This window comes from Eublepharis macularius, chromosome 9 (genome assembly GCF_028583425.1).
Source record: "Eublepharis macularius isolate TG4126 chromosome 9, MPM_Emac_v1.0, whole genome shotgun sequence".
In the NCBI taxonomy this organism is placed as follows: Eukaryota; Metazoa; Chordata; class Lepidosauria; order Squamata; family Eublepharidae; genus Eublepharis; species Eublepharis macularius.
The window spans coordinates 21687084-21709377 of NC_072798.1; the positions used below are offsets into that span (position 1 = coordinate 21687084).

At 39.7% G+C, this 22294-nt stretch overlaps 1 protein-coding gene across 2 annotated transcripts in view; it reads right to left on the minus strand.

The window, feature by feature from the left end:
• ERC1 (ELKS/RAB6-interacting/CAST family member 1) overlaps positions 1-22294 on the minus strand; it is a 261544-nt gene that overhangs the window by 19872 nt on the left and 219378 nt on the right. For both annotated transcript variants that reach the window (XM_054988425.1, XM_054988424.1), the window contains 2 exons: positions 15368-15469; positions 1906-2094 (listed from right to left, as the gene is read on the minus strand). In XM_054988425.1, coding sequence (XP_054844400.1) covers positions 1906-2094; positions 15368-15469 — 291 coding nt within the window. The remainder of the gene's footprint in view (positions 1-1905; positions 2095-15367; positions 15470-22294) is intronic.

Here is a 22294-nt window from a genome sequence, read left to right on the forward strand (position 1 = left end):
GCAGTATGCCTCTTTGTATCAGTTGCCTGAGAGCAGTGGCGTGAGTATGCTGTTGCAGTAACCTTGCTTGTGGGCTTCCTAGTGGTTGATCACTGCATGAACAGAGTAATGGACTAGATGAACCTTTGGTCTGATCCAGTATGGCTCTTCTTATGTTCACTTGGGAATGTTGACACTTTGGCCAAAATCCCACAGAGAACTAGGTGTGCTTAAATGCACTAATCTCAATGGATTGAAGAGTGTAGGGCTTTAACTTCTATGCTTATGAATGTAACTCTGTACTTCAACAATCCACAAAGATTTTCAGGTCAACCAACTACAAGTCATCATGACAAGTTTAAAACAGCAGAGTTGTGCATAGTATGCAAAGTGCTCATTGTATATACAGTTCTGTCAACTTTTGAGTGAGACTCCAGGTTTTAAGTCCAATTTTGCTTCCTCTTCTGTTCTTATCACTCAGCCCTCACTGATGGATCACCGGAACACTTCGCAAAAAGTACTCCAGAAAGATACGGCTTCAAAAGAAACAGTACTGAATGCAAGCTGACCTGCCTACAATAGTGTTGCACACAAAAATATTTGTTACTGAACATAACTGATATTTGTATGTGAATATAAGATTCTCTGCTCCCCTTTATGGCATACCTGGAAAAAAAACCCCTAGTCCTGCATTTGAGTAAATGCAGTAGGAATTATGGGAAGAAGAAAGATTTGTTTCTCCTACTTCTAGTTAGGAAGACAGCAAGAAAAAAAACCATGCTGTGTGAATTTGTTAAAAGTCTCTTCCTGATAACCCCAATCATTTATTTAAAACAGAAGCCCTCAGACTCAGAGGCTGACCACTGTATGTCTGCCAGTGGACCAGCTCTCATGTAGATTCACCCTTAAGGAGTGCCTGACTTTGCTAGTGGGGGTTGCAGCTACTTTGTAGTCAAAGTAAAGGATTATACTCAACATTCCAGAGACCTGTAATATCCTGGTGTGTACAATCAGTAAAGGGAGCACAATTATGTTCACACAGTGGTTACATTCATATGTAGTGACAAACCATGATTTGTTGCAATAATACACACAGAAAAAACCAATTTCCCCCAGGACTGAGATTTCCATAAATTTTACACATCTACTTACAAATTTCCCTCTCCTTGTGATTAAGAATTTAATTCCTTCTACATTCCTGATGATTAGGCTGCCAGCTCTAGGTTGAGAAATTCCTGGAGATTTTGGGAGTGGAGCCTGGAGAGGGTGGGGTTTGGGGAGAGGCCTCAGTAGGGGATAATGTCATAGCCCACCCTACAAAGCAGCCATTTTCTCCAGGGGAACTGATCTTTTGTGGCCTGGAGATCAGCTGTATTTCCAGACACCACTCGGAGGTTGGCAACCCTATCGTAATTAATCTTCATTCAATTTGCAAACCGTGATTTGATCTCTGGCCTCCAAATCCAGGATTCCCAAACCACATTTTTCAAACCTAGATTCCACATCAATCATAGTTTGGGAGGCAAAAAATATTCTATTTACTAGAAAGGAGAGAAAGATGACCTCCTGAAAGTATTATATGAATTTTTTTTACGAATATAACTTGTATGTGAATGTAAGATGACTCTCTCTTTTTTATGGTATACCTGAGGAAAAGGCTTAGTCTTGCACTGGAGTAAATACCGTTATTGCACTTAGTTGTGAAATAGGCCCAGAGATGGTCATCACTGGTAAGGTCTGTCCATTAGCAGAATCAGACTTGAATGGAAGCAAGCAGGACCATGAATAGCTATGCATCTTAGGCTTCTTGGCAGGAAACCCTTAGATACTGTATTTGTAGATTTATTACATGTAGCCTCTCAATACTATGCAAGTTTGGCCTGTGTCTAACTTAAACACAACACTGAGAAGCATGAAGACTCTGACCTGCTCCATCGTCATCTTCTGCAGCTCCTTCTCCCAAGCTGCATGGTCATCATCCAGGTTGTAGGATGCAGGCGGGGTGAGTCCACGGAGAATCAGGGGGTCCCGGTCATGGCACAGGGCTGTCAAATGTCCAATATACATCTTCAACTTGCTGCGATTCTGATCAAGATCTAAAAGAGGCTGAATTACCTAAGATAAGAAAATGTGTGTCAGTCACAGCTTGAAACACAAGCAAATAGAATCATAGGGTTGGAAGATACCGCTAGGGTCATCTAGTCCAACCCCAACATCTCACAACGTACAACATGAAGCTGGAAGAGAGCTGAGTGCCTCACCATCCTTAAAATCTAATTTGGGATGAACAGTGAGCTAGGGAGTAGATGAGCATCTACTCAAAAGGAGTTGCATACAATTCCTTTTGCTCAACTTAAAAGGGAAACGTACCCAAATGGATACTTTTAACCTCCTCTCAAAAACATTTTACTGTACATTAGAATATTTAAAACTATTTTTGGAGGTTTGAAAAAGTAATTTTGGTAGAGGAACAATGTAGAGTTAAGATTCAGTTGATTTATGGCCCATTAAACACTGACACATATAAAAGGCCAGTCCTTCTACAAAAAGATACTCATTTTGTACTGGCATTAGCTGTAGGCAGCAAGATTTCAACCTCCAAATTGTTCCCATGCAGGTAAATCTGTAGCTGCACCTGCTGTTCATCAGCAGCCTCAAGGTATCTTTCCAGTTGTACCCCTTTAACCTCGCTAATGACGGTGGAAGAGCGATAATCTCTCAATCAACAGAAACAGGTGCTGGTACTACTTTCAGCAGTGTCTGTGATCACACAACTGCTCTGGTTCCTTTGCTATGTTTCCAACACTCTTTGAATGGATTAACGGCTGAGCAACAGGAGGAGCTGAAAGCTATAGATTAGTGGTGTCAAAATCTTTTCCCAGCAAAACTGTAGAACCCTGTTTATAGTACATTAGGATTAGCATATTAGCACTGTAAAAAGAAACAGCATAGAACAGAACCTACCAGTGAGGGAACTTCAATTAAAAAGGCCATGCTGTAGGCCAAAACAAAAGACCACACTAAAACAAGGAAAGCAAAGAAATGCCGCTGGCATGGGGTTGCCAGCTCTAGGTTGGGAAATTCCTGGAGATTTGGGGGTGGAGCCTAGGGAGGGCAGGATTTGGGGAGAGGGGTCGTCACTGAGTACAATGTCGTAAAATCCACATTCCAAACTCGCTATTTTCTTCAGGGGAATGGATCTATGCCCACTGGAGACTGACTGTAATTCCAGGAGATCTCCAGCCACCACCTGAAGATTGGCAACCCTATCTGACACCATGTATGTTGCTGACTGCACCCAAGGGAAGCAATACCAACCATCCTATGTCACAAAACCCTTCACATCAGGTGGGCTACATTCACAATTTTACTTTTTAAGCTAGTAAGTAAAAGATACACTATAAAGATGAACTCGATCACTCATAATCAACTCTAGTTCTGTAGATTTTGCTGTAAAGTGAAGCCACATTGTGACACACAAGCATTATGGATCACTCATTAGTAACCAACTAGTCTGTAGATTTTGCTGTAAAGTGAAGCCACATTGTGACACATACGCATTATGGATCACTCATTAGTAACCAACTCTAATTCTGTAGATTTTGCTGCAAAGCGAAGCCACGTTGTGACACATATGCATGATGTTTAGTTACTGTCATTTACTAGTTTGGAATCTGTGTTAGCAGTTCTCAACCTGTTTGAGTGCTGGAACTAGTATCTTGAAAACAGTACACAATATGGTGTCGTAATGTTACTTTCAGGGGTTCAAGTTCCATGTAACACAGGATTTTAGGGATCATTACTCTAAATGTGGGTGAGGAGAATCAGGAAAATTTCTGCCCTAAACATTCATTCATTTAAAATATCTCCTCTCTTCTTCACCTGAGGTGGCTCACACCACAATTTAAACACAACTAAAATCTATAATTTTAAGTTAGTGATTGACTTGAACACTTCTTACCATTAGAAATTTAATAGTAATGGACACCTTTGCCACCTTTATTTTCTCAAAATCATTCATTAAATTAGGTCCAAAATACAATGCAGTCTTAGTAGCCTTCTTCAATATCAATATACATTTTAAAAAAAATTAAGAGGGCAGAAAGGAAGAATGGCTAGGGTTGACAGATCAAAAGTTCAAATACAAAATGCTTTCTTCCTTTTGTATCAGAAAACCAGGAAGAAATGGCTAAAGGCTGAAGAAAAGTGGTCAGTCTAAACATGTTTCCAGAGTTTTGATATTAAAAGATGAACTAGAATACTGCATATTCCAAAATGGTATATTTTGCCAAAATGACACCCCAAGTCTTCTTTAATTCTTCCAAGTTTGTCATTTTCTACAGGTGGGAAGGGACTATAATGGAAACACCATATATTTTAAATCAACATTTTAGAAACTATTATCTTGCTAATGCACAATTGTTTGTCTCGTTAGTTCTGCATTCCAGTGGTAGGTTTTTCTAGATACAGACAGGATGTCTAAATTCCAACTTAAGCCAGAGGTATAAAAAAAGAGAAAAAGTCCAAACCAAAATGTTACCAGCTATTCTTTTAAGTACTAATACTATCTAATTTATGAAGATTTTAAATTGAAAACTGAGGAGGATTTATCCATGGATAAAGCACTTGTTGAAAGATTTCTAAATTGATTACTGATGCTTATTTTGGGAAGGGCTTCCAGAGCAGCTAATTTTGTTCCCTTGGGATGCATTAACCCCCAGAAGCAAGTAGCGTCCTTATCTCTTTCTCTCCCACATCTAATTTGAGCTGACCACTTAGCTGAAGTCAGTGTTTCTCAAAACTGCAAAACAGTCACCAGCTTATCTCAAGAGGATGCAAAAGCACCTGCCAGAGAAAAAGACAGAACTAGATGGGATTGCTGAGCTGGGTTACAAGTGTTTGCACAGCCTAAAGACTGTCGAGAAGAGCAACAGACCAACCAGACTTACAGTATTTTCCGAAAGAACCTCACTTTATGAATTACTATATGACTCTGAGAATCCATGTCCTTGCCCAAGCCAGCAGTGCTTATTTAACATTACCAAGCTGAAAAATAATTTCTGTGGAGGGAAAATAAAAACCCAGCAAAGCTGACTTAAAAAGCAATTTTATACATTTAATACTAATACTAATTACTAATACATTTAAACACGTCCGTAAAAGTTGGTTCAGTACAAGATACCATCTTACCTTATTTTATTTCAATGCCAAAAATGTTCTCAATGGGACAGACTGGCAATATTTTATTGAGCGCAATAAATAAACTATAATATACTGGAGTACAGGAGTAAACATTTTTGTATCTGATCCTGGATTGGATCTAGCACAGAGTTTCAGTGGGAGCAACGACTTTCATCCGTACAGCATGAATTTCTCAGCTCCCATCCCCTTTCCAAGATCATGATTCATTTCTATTCTAGCCATGCTGGACTCTGCATATTTTGAAAAGGCCCCCTATGGAAGGTTAATACAGCCTCAAGCTGTACATCAGTTGCTTGTGTCTCCTGCCCTCAATATCCCAGGAAGCACTCGTTCGTTTCAAGGATGTTGGCTGTATTAACTCTATTTCTCCTGGCTTCATTTCTGCCAGAGTAACTCAGGAAATAAATCAGCAAATTCTTTCATTAGTTTTTATACACCATGAACAAATCCCATGGATTAATAATTTCCAAACTCACTGCCTTCCACTTGGGAACTAGCCAAAGTTTTGAGGAAAAAAAACAGACAACTGGAAATGACAAAAGAATGAATGTTATATATATTCTCTGGTGCTCAGAGAAAAATCTTCTAACAAGACTGTGGAAAGGCTCATAATATGTCACCAAAAATAAACTTGCAGAAAACCAGAATTCATACAATTATCAAGGCACACATCTATCCACATCACACCTTACAAAAGTCTTTGATCTCATTGGGGTGTAGAATAGCAGATTAGGGATGGTTCAGAACTGAAGATGCTTTGGCAACAGCAGAAAACTCAATGTGCATTGCCCTTGGTTGCTTTAAGATACTCTATTTTTTTAGATACTTTCATGATAGCTTCCATGGTAAACCAAAAGCAGAACTTACATTACCATTCATCCTGTGTCTGATCCTAGCTTCATAACCGGAAAGTGATTTTTCTCATACCTAAGTGAAGTGAAGTGAACTTGTCTTATAGGACTGTAGAAGAGATAAGATAGTGGTAATATCAAAATGCTATTTTGCATGTGTCATCTTTTCCTCTTTTAACGTGCTGGAAACTGGCAGAGTGCTAAATGGAATTCAAATGAAGTAATTTTTCAAGATGGGGTGAGAAATTGCATAATGACAGCGGTAATGTTGTCTCACTGTTCAATATGTTAAGAACCCCAAAGCCCAGGAGATCACTGTATTATTTCTAGCCAAAAAGCTATAGCAAAGAAACCCTTTTCAGTGCTAGTTAAAGCTTTATATAAGGGCAAGGTCAGACATGACCTGGATAGCCCAGGCAAGCCGGATCTTGTCAGATCTCAGAAGCTAAGCAGGGTTGGCCTTGGTAAGTGGATGGGAGACTTCCAAGGAAGACCAGAATTGCTATGCAGAGGCAGGCAATAGCAAACCACATTAGTTAGTCTCTTGCCTTGAAAACCCCCGTGGGGGTTGCCATAAGTCACCTATGAATTTATGGCACTCTCCACCGCTGCCAAGGACAGACATACCAAAGGTGTACAACTACTAGTTCCTGATGAATTTAGGCAGAGAAACAAGAGATGTATTTACTTCTCCCTGAAAGCTGTTTGGATAGGACCTCAGGTGATAAGAGTAATGAGACTGTTCCATTTATCTTGATGTCAAAAGGCTGAAAACGGTGAGAAAAGTACCAAGAAAGAATGAAGAATGTCCAGTGGCATGTTGCACATATACATCTTCCATATAATCAGACCTTGCAGTCACCTCATATATTTGTTTTTTCCACTCCTAAATTCATTTATTTGTTACTCCTTCTCAACAGAATGATAAAGCTGTACCTGTATTCATGAAGCCTTTAACAAAGACCAAGAGATGGGAATTGTGAGAAGATGGCTGCCAGCAAAGATCCTGACTGAATTTCTGTTGCCTTCCTCTTAAAGGTCATTAAAACCTGGGTGTGACAAGAGATGGAAGCCAAAAGGCTTGGCCCATGGCTCATAGCCTGTGGCCTTGATGAACTGTCCTAGTGGATCCTAGATCCAGCCAGAATATTTACTATGCAATTTGTTTTTGTTTGCTCACTTGCTTGTTTGCTTACCAGTGTGTGAAATGGTATTTTTGTAAGCTCTTTGGGTCTCCATAGGGGGGAAATGTAGGGTAACAAATGTCCTAAACTGACATTTGTTTAGTTTACCTGAACTACAATGTGTTGTTCATTATCTGAATTTACATCTGATAATCTGTATTCTTAGTGCTCTTGTAAGCTTTCACCCCAGACATCTGAGGCCAAATTAGTGGAATAAAGGACAAGCATTTACTTTTCACTAGAGAACATGGTAACTTGTATGATGCCTCTTCTTCCACAAGATTAGACCATTACACTACTGAAGACAAACCATTAGCAGTGCTTTACAACCATGAATTTAGGCAGAGAAACAAGATCCAAATATAAACCAAAGATTCCAGGTGAAAATTCCAGAATCCTTGGTTTATGCAAGTAAAGAACACCAGAGCTTAGAGTGATTGTTTTCAATAAAACCAACTCAAACTTTCTTTCAGATTAAGCTGATATTAGAATTCAGCTTGTTTACAATGTTCCTAATCATCTGCTTAAAATGTTTTGGGAAATGTGTTCCTGACAACAACAACAACAACAACGACGTCCTTATATACTGCTCTTCTAGACAGATCAGAGCCCACTCAGACAGTGAACATTCATTATTATCCCCATAATACAACTGGGGAGCTGAGGCTGAGAGGAGTGGCTTACCCAAGGCCACATATGGAGATAGATGAAGATGGGTGGCAGTGTTTGTCTGTATCAGTAGAAAAGAGACCAGTAGCACCTATAAGACTAGCAAAATTTATTGTAGGGTATGAGCTTTCATGAAACACAGCTCACTTCTTCAGATATAGCTAGAAGAAATCTACACTGGAGAAAATGGGCAGTCCTTTCAACAAAGATTTAATGGACATAAGTCTGACATCAGAAACCACAAAATTAAAAAAAGTGGGGGAACACTTTAACCTTTCAGAACACTCAGTTGATGAACTAAAAGCAGTAGTTATCCAGCAAATCTTCAGTTAGACAGGGTCATTTACAAATCTGTTAGACTGAAAGTTTCTTTGAAATATTGAACTGTTCTCCATAAAGTCTATGTAGTTCCATGTTTCTTTTTTTGTTACTAGACATAGTTTTAGTGACATTACTTGCATTTATAGAATATTGATACTTAAAGAGTTATTTGAATCAATTTGGATTATATTGAGAATTAATGTTGTTACTATCCAATGAAACTGTGAGATACATGAACCATCAGAATTGAGCTACGTCCATCTTAGATTACGAAAGTGTAAACTCTCTGCTACGTGGAGTGTAGACAATCTTAAATATGTATTATGTCAACTGCATTCAATGGCACAAATAAAGCACTGTATGATCAAACTCTGGGTTAGCCATGATGACTACCCAGCCAACTGGCACCAAACCTGGGTTTCAAATTGGTTTGTTAACCACAGTTTGTATTAATTGTGACCTCTGAATTCAGAAATTACAGTTTGTTGAGTAGCACCAAATCTCATGCCTACATGGACACAGAGAAGGTGGGATGGCAAGGGGTGGAATAAAGGCAAGAAGCAGAGAAATCAGGTTTTATGCATAGTTATGATTTGTTACTTATGACTGGCAAGACTAACAAGTTTGTTGCATAAATCACATTTAATGCAATTTCATGGTATATCATGAAATATGCTTAAAAGTTATATCCAGTTACTATCCAGCTTCCAAGAGGCAGTATAAGTATTCAAACTGCAGTTTTAGGACATGGAGATGCTACAGGTTTCTGGATTCACCACTATTCCTCAGTTAGAAAATTGCATTGTGTGTATGTGTGTGTGTGTGTGTGTGTGTGTGTGTGAACGTCCCCTCCCTGAGAGGAGGCGGCTCATCGCAGGGTTAAAAACTCCCCCCCTGCTCTGTGTGTGTGTGTGTGTGTGTGTGTGTGTGTGTGTGTGTGTGTGTGTGTGTGTGTATATATATATATATATATATATATTAGAGAAGATCTTATGAACACTTTTGGAAATCTTGGGTACAGTTTCTAACAAAGTGCTGAGGTTGTAATTGTTCAGTCCTAGTATGACTGTTCTTCTGCAGTTTCTGGATGGGTGGCATCCCAAAGGTGATGCTTGCTAGTTCACATCCAAAGAGCTTTTGCTGCGGAGCTGTACTCTGTCTCCTACTCTTCCACAATGTGCAACAATACAAGTCAAAGTAACACAATTGGGAGTAATGGCAAAAGTAGTTTTCCTTTTAATCTACCCCAGATCCTGACATTTCAGGGCTTATTAGCGATGGCTGATAATGAAACTTGAGTGTACAGGGTGACCCCCAGCAAGGGTTTGGTCACCTTGGAAAAAACAGTAGTAGAGAAAAAGAGATAATGCTAAATGATTGGGTCCAACATCCCCCAAGGCAGTGCCTTGAGAAATAACATGCACCTAGCACTTTCACTGGGAAAACTAGGAATAGTTCTTCAGTAACTGGTGAACTTCCACTACATAGTTAAAAGGCATTAAATTTGATTGGCCAAAGGTCACAGCTGCTGCAGAATGCATTAACAGCATTCATTGAAGTGCATTGTGTTTTTCATTCTTTACTTGGACATTTAATATTGTGAATGCAGATTAGTTTATTGCTGTGGTTTTCTGCATTTCTGGTATTCTCTTTCGAGGGAATACTTAAACTACATTCCACTGAAACAAGCACAGAACCACAGGGCTACCATGACAAGGGCATACATTGCTGACAGCAAATTTACATATCATAACTGCCATTATAATTTTTTTTAAATCCATATTGAGCATTCCTTACCAATGGCAGAATCTGACATCTGCTGTTTTAAAATATTTCATTGTTATTTCTATAGATATATAGGTAATATTTATCTTAATTTCTACAGACACACATGGGAAACTTCTGCACTACTTTTTTATTAATCAAAACTTGCCAAAATGTTCAGTACTTAGAAAATTGAATTATTATGAGTGACTGGGCCCAAATTCTTGGACACTCCAAGCTGCTCTAACAAGCTTACAATTCTCTTCCAGATTTTAATTTCTGGAATTCACACACAAACTCAAACGTTTTGTTCTGGAAACATGCATATCCATGGCTCCAGGGGTTTGGCACTGGCTTACAAAACCTGCTTCCAAACAGTGACTTCCAAGGAGATTATATGATAATAGGAGGAAGAAGCTTGAGAGGAAGTGGCTCAACTATAGGGTCTATGTAGTATTAGTGACTGAGTAGAGATGCCATGAGCGGCCAATTCTGGAGGGCCAAGGAAGCCATCTGTGTAATACCCATCAGAGTATGCAAACCAGAGTATGGAAGCAGATACAGAAGTCCTTGCTTGATGGAGTATGTGCACTATGAGATTAAAGGAACTAGCAATGTAAAGATTAACAAAAAGATTGACGTGAACAAGTGCAGTTTCATGTTCTAAGGCTTCGTTACCACCTGAGAATGAAAACTAAGGGGTTCGCCTATAGAAAAAGAAGGTTTTGAGAAGAGATGTGAAAAGGGTAGGAGAAACAAAAGCAGCACCTAGTCAATGTTTTGGGAGAGAACTCCAGGCTTAAAGGGCAGCAATGGTAGTTGGTAAAGTTGTTTAAGAGCACAAGGCACCTTTGAGTGGTCGAGAGGAATATTAATATCGACAGATCAATGATGTTACTAAGTATAAAGAACCTTCACATGTTCAACAGTATTAGAGGAATAAACGGCAGATGTATAAAGGGACACAGCCAGAGATTATAATGGAAGCATTATCAGTTTATTCGTATCTGAATGAACCAATAAGGATGAGTTAAAAGTGACATGGATGGCTAGGAAATGAGTTAGAAAGCAGCAGTTAGAGGAGGAGGAAGAGAGATGGGTAGTAACACACCTAGATGCAAAGGATTTTATAAGATCTCCTCAAGCTGACAGGGAACTGTTAGGGGAAACAGGGGAAACAGTTGATGTGTCTTCTGCTGAAAGGTAGCTGAGGCAAAGTTGATTCTTTGTAAGCGTTAAAGTAATTTCTGTGTCAAGCTCACCTGTACGAAAGCTATGGCAAGTATAACAAAAAAAGAAACTCTTTATCTCAGGTTTAAATGCTTAATTTATAAATATTATGTTGTTTTTCTAAATAAATCCTTTATTCTTTGAGCAATTGTATGTTTAGGCTTTGCTCCTCCCATGTGTAGGCCGGAGTCTCGCAATTTATTGAGTAAAGCTTCTTCTAACCCCATTAAAGATTCCCAGGGAAGGGGAAATACAGAAGGAGGATGTCAAAGTGTGACTTAGGTTTCCAGGGACTGTCCCCAGCAAATCCCAGATGGATAGCCTTAAAGACATTCCTCAGGGGTATAATAGCAGACTAAAAGCTTCCATAGATGGAGATGACAACTAATCCAAGTGACATGCACAGTAACACCCTCAGAAACACCTCCACAAGATATTTGTCTCCATTCAGGGCTTAAAGAATTTCTATTAGGACTATGACATCCTTACAGCAATAGCTTTTGCTTCCCAATGGCACAAGAAGTAGAAAATCCAGGTCTAGAATAGTAATGCCCTGACCTGGATAGCCTAGGTAAACCTGATCTTGTCTCGAAAACTAAGAAGTTGGCCTTGGTTAGTAATAGGATGGGAAACCGCCAAAGAAGACCAGGGATGCAGAGGCAGGCAATAGCAAACTACCTCTGTTAGTCTCTGGCTTTGAAAAACCCCTTAGTGGGCTGCCATACATCAGGTATGACTTGAAGGCACTTTCTACCACCACCGATATGGTAAGACCCAGCTCCTCCCATCATTCACATGTTGCTTGGGGCTTTAGGGTTAGATGTGCCATTATGGTTTATCAAGTAAGAGGTCTCACCTTGGATCTTGCTCAGCAGCAGCCTGCTGAAACCCTCAGAAAGGAACCTGAATCCAGTGCTGTGCTGCCATTTGCCTGGGGAGAACTTTCCATGAAGGGTGAAGTTTTTCTACCTGTTCAGCCCCACCTCCTGACTGAACAAGCCTTTAAAAGGAGATGCAAACTAGTGCTGTTTTAGTAATTACTGACTGACTACTAGATTTTACACTTTTAAAATGATATTTTATTTGCAGTTGCCTTGGGTGTTCTTTTTGAACAGAAAGGTGGGCTGTAAATACATATATAAATCAAGATCCTGGTCAGCTGGTCCCCTGATAGATATAAACTTTGTAGGGTGGCAGGCAGAGCTCTGTCTTTATATGAAATATATTAATTTTTCACATATTTTGCACTTGTGAACAAGAAAGACAAAAATTGCCACTTTCATATGCAGTAAAGGGATTGATTTTTTTTAATCTCCTGCCCCCTATCTATTCCTCATTTCATATTCTGCGTGTCTGTCTGTTCTGCCTCTTTCTTGCATCACCCTTGGCTTAGCCTTGTACTCACTTCTTATGATTTACAGATGTAAGATTTAGATCACAGCAAAGGAGTAGTAAACAATCCCCTGATGTCTCAGGGATGTCGTCACCCATTTATCTGTTGTGGCAGTTTGATTTTCCATAGTAACAGGATAGAACAACAATAATCAGATCAAGTATCACAAATAGGAACAATCCATTCACACTTTGTTGCCAGAATGACAAGTAATATTTTGAGACTAGAGCAACTATTCATTTCCATACAATGCTATTCTCTTCTCCGTACAGGGTGTAATTAATTTCAAGTCCCCTTTGATCAATATCTGCCATACTGTTTTCAGTTTATGATGAAAATTAGTCTAAACAGTTCTGACATTTGAGTGAATCCCTCATTTCCCCCATTAACTTACCTCATCTTACCCTTGTTGGCATTTTTCTGCAAAATACTTACACTCTTCTTAATCACTTTGAACAGCTTAACACTACATTCAAACACAGAGACATGGCAGAGAAGCAACTCCAAAGGGGCATGAGATCACCAGTGAGCATGAATTAAATCACATTTTTCCAAAGAGGAATCTCCACTTCAATCTCCAGCTTGTGAAATTAAGAGTTTGACCCTGTCACAGCTGGGTTAGGTTTGCCAGATAATTGACTTGGAAGAAGGATCTGAACAACAGCAACACTCTATACTTAACAAGGCAATTAATCAGGCAGCATGTGTGCAGAAAAGTTTGAGCTATTTCTCCCATCAAGTTACTATTAATCTTCATTAACTGTTTAAAGTAATTGGGGGTCACCTGACAATTGTGCAGCAATCTCAACAGCACAGATCACTGTGCTCAGATCTTATAATCTAAACAGTGGAAAAATGACCTTGGGTCATTTGTCCCTTATTTGCTTTTTAAAAGAACTATCTAGAGCATACAGCTTTATCATAAATACTTTCTGGTTGCAAGCATTAATTGTACTCATGGTTAAACTGTACTGCTCAATTACAGGGGCCACATTTCCTGATCCAATCTGAATTATTCTGTTGCTTAGCCTATATATTCAATCACATGCTCTGGGAGCTTATCCCCACCACAATACCACAGAACAGTAACACGTTTTAAAATAGATATTAAAAAAATAAAAACATAAATGAACAATTAGGAAAAACATCTACATGCAAAGACCAAATTAGAAAGGGAAAGGAAAAACACCCAAACCTCATGAATCACACAGAAGCAAGATGCAAGAGTGACCATGGGAAACTTTCTACTGGTAAAGAAAGCCGATTCTCACCGTTCTGAACAAAATGGCTGAACTAAGAGCATCTGATTGGCTATGCCCAAATACCCTCCTCCTCATCCTATTGGTTGAGAGAAGACAATGGGGAAAAGGCCCAGGACAGCATGGAAATGAAATAAGAGTTAGTTAGCATTTACATTACACACAAGAATAGCATTCTAGTGTTAGGAAAAAGATGCGTCTACTTCCTTGTATCGACTGATGCTTTCAAATATTTTGAAAATACTGTGTTCATCCCTCAGCGTTTTATATTGTTCATTTCTCATAATTTTAATATGCTGAAAGCAGATTCAGTCTACTACTATGTCCAAAAGTTTCTACTGCTGACTGAACCCTCATCTCATAGGATCTGTCTTTCTTTCAGTCATATATCACTTACACATTAGGGAAATGCCATTGCCTCTTCTCAGTATGCAAAACCAACACTATTCTATTCCCCAGGAAATTGAGAACTGCAGAGTTCTGCTTTAATCTACAACATCAATACTGCTGCTCTGCCATGACAAATGTTACTGCTGACATCTCCAAATAATTGCTTGAAAGATTCAACCTACTGATTGGCTCATTCTTAATTTTAAAACTCAGCATGATAGGAAGTACTGGGGAGTGTAAATTTACAAGTGACCATTATTTCACTTTTTTACTGCTGCACTTTGTCTTTCTACAGCGCACACACACACCATGGCCCCCCATCTTCTTCTCTCAGTATCATGTTTGAAAGAAGCAGAAGTAACTTTGAAAGTGGTATGACTTTTGTATCAATGGATAATTTCAAGCATTTTCAGGGTTCTTCCACCCCGCCCCCCATCATAATCATTCTATTGCAGAGATTCATAACGTAAATGGTTTAGGACTGACTCCCTCTGAATCCAAAATATGTTGGCGTTTCAGACTTTTTCTTTTTCATGAGCCAGGTGGTAACCAACTAATGTTTACTAATATTTTAACTAAGTTAGCTAATATTGATAGACTGGCAAAAGCTTTCCAGTTAGCTGGCTCTCATGCTACCTACAGGGTTTACAACGCCCTTTGATAGCTGTGAAGCATGTCTCAGTGTAGTCAGCAAAGGTAAACTACACATCAGAAATAATAAACGGATTCCCTCTGAAGTCAAACTTCATTGAGCTTGTGAGGAACAGCGTGCTGTCCTTTAGCACACAGGCTAGGATTTCCTCATGAGGAATGAAGACAATTTTCTTCCCTGACAACCAAGCAACAAGGCTGAATCAGAGAGAGACGATTTCCAGGAAGAGTAGCACTGTGGCACATGAATCACAGCAAGAAAGACAGGACACTTGACCTATTCTAGAACTGTCCTCTTTAAATATTGAAATCTAATGATTTCACAATTTATAAACGAATCTATGTGATGTGCAATAGGCTCACTCTCCTAATTCCACTTTGGAAGAGCTGCTTTTGTTTCCAGACATGACAAACATCAAGATGATCACAAATAATGAACAAAGATCACTTTAAAATGAAAAGGTAAAGTTTTACCTGATCTGGGGAGGGTTTATGATTACTTTGACTGGAATGAGTTGATGATTTGAGGTGGTCATCATCATAGTTATCTGCCATCAATTTCATGCGATTTTGTGTCTATGAAAGAAGTACAAAAGAAAACTGATTTAAATTTCCTGTTACATATAGATTAGCCCCCCCAATAACTAGGTAGATAAACTACAACTGGAGGGAAACAGTACAGAAATACAACAATCAAAATATATAAAGTGTACTCAAGTGCAATGTGCTAGTGCTTTTATATAAATACTTATATAAATAGGAATAATTCAAAAATATAAATAGATATAAAATACAAAATAGTTGTCACAAAATCGTATCCAGATAGTGTCAGCTATATATAGTAATAAATAATCTCTAAAGTAAGTTTCTTTTTTCAATATAAGAGCTGCAGCCTAAAGAAGTTGCTTCAGACAAAACTGGAATTCCACAGGTAAGTTATATCAAGGGTTAACTGATGCTCCTTGTGTGTTTGCTGTCATTAACAATTTGAGAAGGGAAGACAAAAAAGACCTCCTTAATCTGTTAGGGGACAGGTAGAAATTCCACAGGTGATCCTTCAATTACTCAAAATGCTATTCTTATTCACTCTCATATTCAGATAAAGAATCCACTGGTATAGGGAACCAGAAGGGTCCCACAGTACTGAAAAGGCAGGAATTCCACAGGTAAGTCTACAATAATTCCAACAGTTCCAAAAATGCTAATGTTGTATATTCTGTCTCATTTCAGGTGAAAAGCCAAAGCCTGCTGGTAAAAGGAACCAAAAGGATCTGACGGAACCGAAGAAGTGGAAATTTCTCAGGTAAATTTATAAAGAAATTCAAAGCTGCTAATGCTGTGTATTCTTTTTCATTTCAAGTGAAAAACAGAATGGAAAAAAGAGTTCACTAGGACCCCATTGCTCAACAAGTCACCGGCTAGATATTCTAACTTGTTTCATAATATGTACATCATCAGGGGCAAGCAAAATCGGTTAACCAATAAGCAAAATACATTAGACTGTTAACTTCTAACACATTCTCTTGGTGTGCCTAACGAAATTGGCCGACGCGACATATAGATTAGCATCATATAATATTTAATTCTGATTTAAATTGACTTGAGAAACAGATTTCATATGGATATGTTACTGAGAACACCTGTTAAAGAGATTATTTAATTGGCCCCAGGTCACCCAATGAACTTTCACAGCGAAGTGGTGATTCAAACCTGGGTCTTCTAGATCCTACTCTGAAACTCCACTATTGAAGCACAGCAAACAGCCAGTCCTAGGTACATGTAAGTCATGTAGTTTCATTTTGTGTAGTATCAAGTTGCCTGGTAGTTGCTGCTAGGCCTGGTTCTGATAAGTCCTAATTCAAAGGCAGCTCTGGGCTGCACCCTTCCCTTTGCCTTTTACGGACAGAAACCAAGGCAGTAACGGTTACCTAGCAATAGCCACTGAAGACATTTGTTTCTTAATGCTACAGGCACTGCTTTTATTATTTTAGGCGTTTAACCCCAATATATTTATTTAGATTTCAGCAAACCTTCAATATTTTTCAGGTTTAAACAATGATATGTCTTGTTTGTTCATGGCTCCAATATCTAGATTTAAATATTCACAGATTTGATCATGTTGAGAATTAGACATATTGACTGCAATATTAATGAAACCTGGTTTGTAGAAATAGGTGGGTTTGGTACAGACATATGGGTTTATCATGTGCCAAATAGGGAATACTAGGGGTGTCAGTTCCCCTTACCCTCCTACTGGGGACACACACACACACAGCTTACCTTTTTAGCACTTGGGGAGTCTTCTTGCATGAGCACTTTGTGCGCGCACGGCCCCACACAGGTGCGATGATGTGTGTTTGGGGCCCAAATCAGCCCATTTGGGGCCCAAATTGGCCCACTGTGAAGTGCAGGAGTGCTCTTGGAGCGGTGTGATGACATCAGTGATGTCGTTGTGCCAGCCCCAGGAGTGCGCCTGAGAGGTCCGTTCCCTGCCTGCCCTCCAATGGCTAGGTGGTGGTGGGCAAAAGGTGGGAGTGGGGGATTCCTTGACCCCATCGGGGAATGGGATCCTTGCATGATACAAATAAAGAAATGGATGGGACCAATGCTGAAGTGGAACAATTAATGCATCCCAAATGTTTAGAATACTCTTAAAACAGCTGCTCTTACTAAAACTGTTTATGTTTCACACTACAAAAGAGTTGAGAGGTTTGACACAGGAGCAGGTAAATGAATATACAATTCAAGATTCGATGTGCTGTAGTGGTTAAAGTGTCAAACTAGGATTTGGGTGACCTAGGTTCTAATTCCCACTCTGCCAGGGAGGCTTGCTTGGTTACCTTGGGCCAGTCAAACACACTCAGCCTGACCTATCTCACAGGGCTGTTGTGGGGATAAAATGAAGGAGAAAAGAATATGAACTGCTTTGGGTCTCTCTAAAGGGAGTGGGGGGGAGGGTTCTCCCCACCATTGCACTTGGTTAATTTATTTCATTATTGTTTTGTATATTGATTTTAGTATTGTTTTCTTGTTTTTATTGATTTTAAACTGTTCACCGCCCAGAGCCCCTGGGGATGGGTGGTATATAAATTGAAATATAAATATAAATAAAACATAAATGAAATAAATAAGAATTATATTTGCATTTGGAACTGCAGATGTATATTTGCTGGAAAGGAAAAGGGGAGAAAAATGTCATATTCTGAAGAACCTCTTTATATTCCTCGATCTGTATTCTCTAAGTCTATGTGCTGTTTCATCTTGTTCTATCTTATGCACATATACTTAGAGGCCCTAAACGCCCCGCACCATCATTCTCCCCCTAATCATTCATTCATTCATTCATTCATTCATTCATTCATTCATTCATTCATTCTTCTCTCTCTCTCTCTCTCACTCACACACACACACACACACACACACACACACACACACACAGAGAGAGAGAGAGAGAGAGAGAGAGAGAGAGAGAGAGAGAGAGAGAGAGAGAGAGAGAGAGATTTGCACCAGTAAGTTCAAAGTTTTGGTGCAATACTGCCTTCTAGACAGGGTTTTCACTGTTCACACATGACTGAAAATTATCGGATATGACAAGCAATGCCACTATTTCTGTATAAAAATAAATTCGAGGGAGCACTCTTCATTCAGACAACATTCAATCCCTCACCCTGCACCTACACCTCTGGCCAGCTCATTGGTTCGACAGCACACTCATCAAACGGCATCTCTGTCCTGTGTTGATAATGTTCCTATAGTAATCATTAAATACAAAACCAAACCATGATAATTAATGGTCTTAAATTGCATAGCTTTTCCGCAGTTTACCCATGTACATAGCCAAGCAGCCTTTGTACCTTGCTATATCTCTGCCATCTACACTAAAATCTTCTATCTCTGACTAAAATGGTCTCCCTAATATTTTCTAGATATTTATGCTAATCTTCAAAATCCTACAAAATTAAACACTGAAAGACAGGATACTGTGATTGACCTCTGCAAAAACAATTCTGTCTAGTCAAGTACACTGCAGTCAGAGTGAGGCAGAAGCTATTGGCCCTGCCTCTTCCAAATCCCTAACAACTCAGGAGCTGGTTACTTTGCAGAAACCCATCTCAGATATTTTTAACCTATCAGCCCCTGAAGAACCTGATATTTGGGCAGAAAGTTTGCTAATCAACACAAAGGCTGAAACTGATGCTCAAACAATCAAGAAGGACCTCGTACCAATCCTTTTGGGCCAAGACCCCAAAACTCCTAACATGAAACACTGCAGGATGATTGATTTTAAATGTTTGGTTATAAATGTTTACCTCTTGGTTATAAATGTTTACCTTCCATCCTATAGCACCAGAAAATGGGCACACAGAGTTTGGACCAAGTTTGAAATATACTGAGAGTTGTGGCTCACGTCCTTTTTAAATGCATCAGTTGAGGTCACAGGAGATTTCATTGCCAGTTTTGAACCTTCAGATGAATCCCCGTATGCCTCCTTCAACTCAGTACCTCCAGTGAAAGATTCCTTAAATATCCTCCCCTCTAAAACCTCCAAAGACAGCAAGTCAAATTGGAAAGGTTACCGCTTACTACAGCTCCCAACCAGGTTAGATCTTTTCACATTCTTAATGGGGCTACCTAAAGAGATATCCCTGGGGAGTACACATATTGGTCTGAGTGTGGTGCAAGCACTATAGACTTTATTTTGACATCCTACGATTTGCTCAGTTGCAATATGCACCCTGAAGTAGGGTCTTGACAAGACAGTGACCATCTTCCAATCATTTTGGAGCTTAACATCTGCAGTCCCCCTGAAAGTATTTCCAAACAACTCAACGCCAATCTAGAACCTATACCGAGCTACAGGAGGTTAATCTGGACTGAGAAAGTAGATCATCACTGTTAAAAATACTTTACCTCAGACAAAGCATCTCAGCTTCGAAATGCTGTGATTTCAGCAAATGCCACAGGCACTGTGATTACACCATACCAACATCTTATCCTTGGTTGGATACAAACCCTTCTAAGAAAACCTTACGACCACAATATCCAACCATTAAAGGAAAATAAATCAAAGATCTGGTTTGATGCAGACTGTTATGCAGTGAAAAACAATCTTATGATCAAATCCCAGCAATATAGGTTAAGTAACGCATCTAAAATTCCTCCAGAGATCAAAATCCTAAAGCAGCGTTACAAAAACCTATTAGCAGAGAAAAAACAAAGAGCAGAAAGAGACTCCTGGACTCGGATGATTCAAACTTCTAGTTTTGGGAATTTCACTTTCATGCACTCTATTCATCTGAAACAGACCCACATACTTCTCTGGAGACCCAACTACAAAATCTCCCAACATGGTCACCAGTAACAGTAAATGAAGTTAAAAAACGAATAAATCAATTGAGATCTGCCAAGGCTCCTAGAAATGTTATGATATCTCCAGAGATGATAAAATGCAGTATTGACTGGTGGGCTTGCTGCTTGCTGCAGTTTCTCTTACATTAATCTGTTGGCTCATATCCCTTCAGACTGGGGTCTTGCAATTATTGTCCCAATATATAAGAAAGGAGAAAAATCGAAACCCGCCAACTACTGACCAATCAGTCTCCTCAGCGTTGTAAGTAAACTATATTTAAGATATTTATATTGGAAATTTCTTGACTGGCTAGATCGAGAAAATATACTGATGGATGAGCGAGCAAGCAAGCTTCAAAGCTGGCCATTCCACCATAGACCAGTGTCTGATTTTGTGCCATCTTGCAGAGAATACAGCTCCAAGCCAAACAGAGCACTTCATGTGGCCTTTGTAGATTTCAAAGCAGCATTTGACAGCATCCCCAAGAATAGGCTCTGGGCAAAGCTTGGGAACTCCTGAATAGATCAAAGATTCTATATACTTACTCGTTCGTACACGAAAGAAACTTCCTAAAAGTAAGATGCAGTCCTCAAGGCCACTTCTCCAATAAGATCCCACTTGACAAAGAGTTAAGCAGGGTTGTATCCTGGCTTCTTTTCAACTACTGCATCAACTCCTTGATGAAACATTTAAGAAATCCAAGCTTCCATTCACCAAAGCTTGCTGACAAAACAATACCAGCCTTACTATACAAAGATGATACTATCATCTAATTCCATTTACAAGTGGGCCTCAGGAGAGCACTCCAAGCTTTCTTTACATACTGTAAAGAGGAGCAGTTTGTGATAAACTACCAGAAAACAAAAGTCTTCATTTTTACTAAAAAACAGTAAGTCCACAGATGGCAAATAGAGGGCCACAACATTGAACAAGGAAAAACTTTTAAATATCTTGAAATAGTCTTCTAATCCTCTGGACGTTGGAAAGCCCAGGCATTGCACACTGCAGAGATGGCCCATAGAGCATCCTCTGCTATTCTAAGATTCTACTTCACCAAAGGAGCCTCCTTTATTCCTGCAGCAATCAAGGTCTTTCAAGGAAAGATTGTATCTCAGCTTTCATACGGTTCCCAGTTCTGTATTTACGAAGAAAGATGCCTGTTAAAAGCAGTACAATCCAAGTTCCTACGTAAGATACTTAGAATCCCTTGGTGTATCCTCCTGAATCCCCTCCTTAGTCTGGAGACTGGGCTGATCCCCTTGAAGACTCATATGTAGCTACTCACATCCACCTATTAGTTAAAACTCATTTTTAATCCAGTGGGTCTACTACCCCCTGATCTTTGCTGATAGTCCCCACTAGGGATCCCATTCCCCCAATGGGGGTGAAGGATCTCCCGCTTTCACCCTCTGCCCCCTGCCACCAGTTACTTGGCCACTGGGGGGGGAAAGGTGTGGGAATGGGCCTCCTGCACATGCTCCCAGGGTTGCATGTTGATGCCACTTCCTGGGAGGGATGTCATTGCACCGTCCTGAGAGCGCTCCCATTTGGGGCCCAATCAGCCTGCTGTGAAGTGCCTGCATGCCTGGGTGATGATGTCACTTCCTGGAGCACCATGGGAGTAGCAAGAAGGTAAGCGCCACATCCCTCCCCTCCTGCCAGGAGGTTAAGGGGACCTGGCACTCCTAGTCGCTGCTCATCCTGGCAAAAAGTAATTGAGGGGAAACTCCAGGAGCATCCCCCCCCCCCCGAAGTCTTACTCTATCTTGAGTACCAAAAAGCAAAAAAACCAAATAGTGGCTCTGGAATCATGCCCTACAATCAGATAGGGCACAGATACAGAAATATCCAACTATTCCACAGTATTCTAAATGTCTTCAACCAGCAGATTATCTTAGATCCTTGAGATCTCCAAATATTGGATGCAGAGAAGTTAGCCGTGTTAGTCTGTGGTAGCAAAATCAAAAAGAGTCCAGTAGCACCTTTAAGACTAACCAATTTTATTTTAGCATAAGCTTTCGAGAATCAAGTTCTCTTCGTCAGGAGAATCT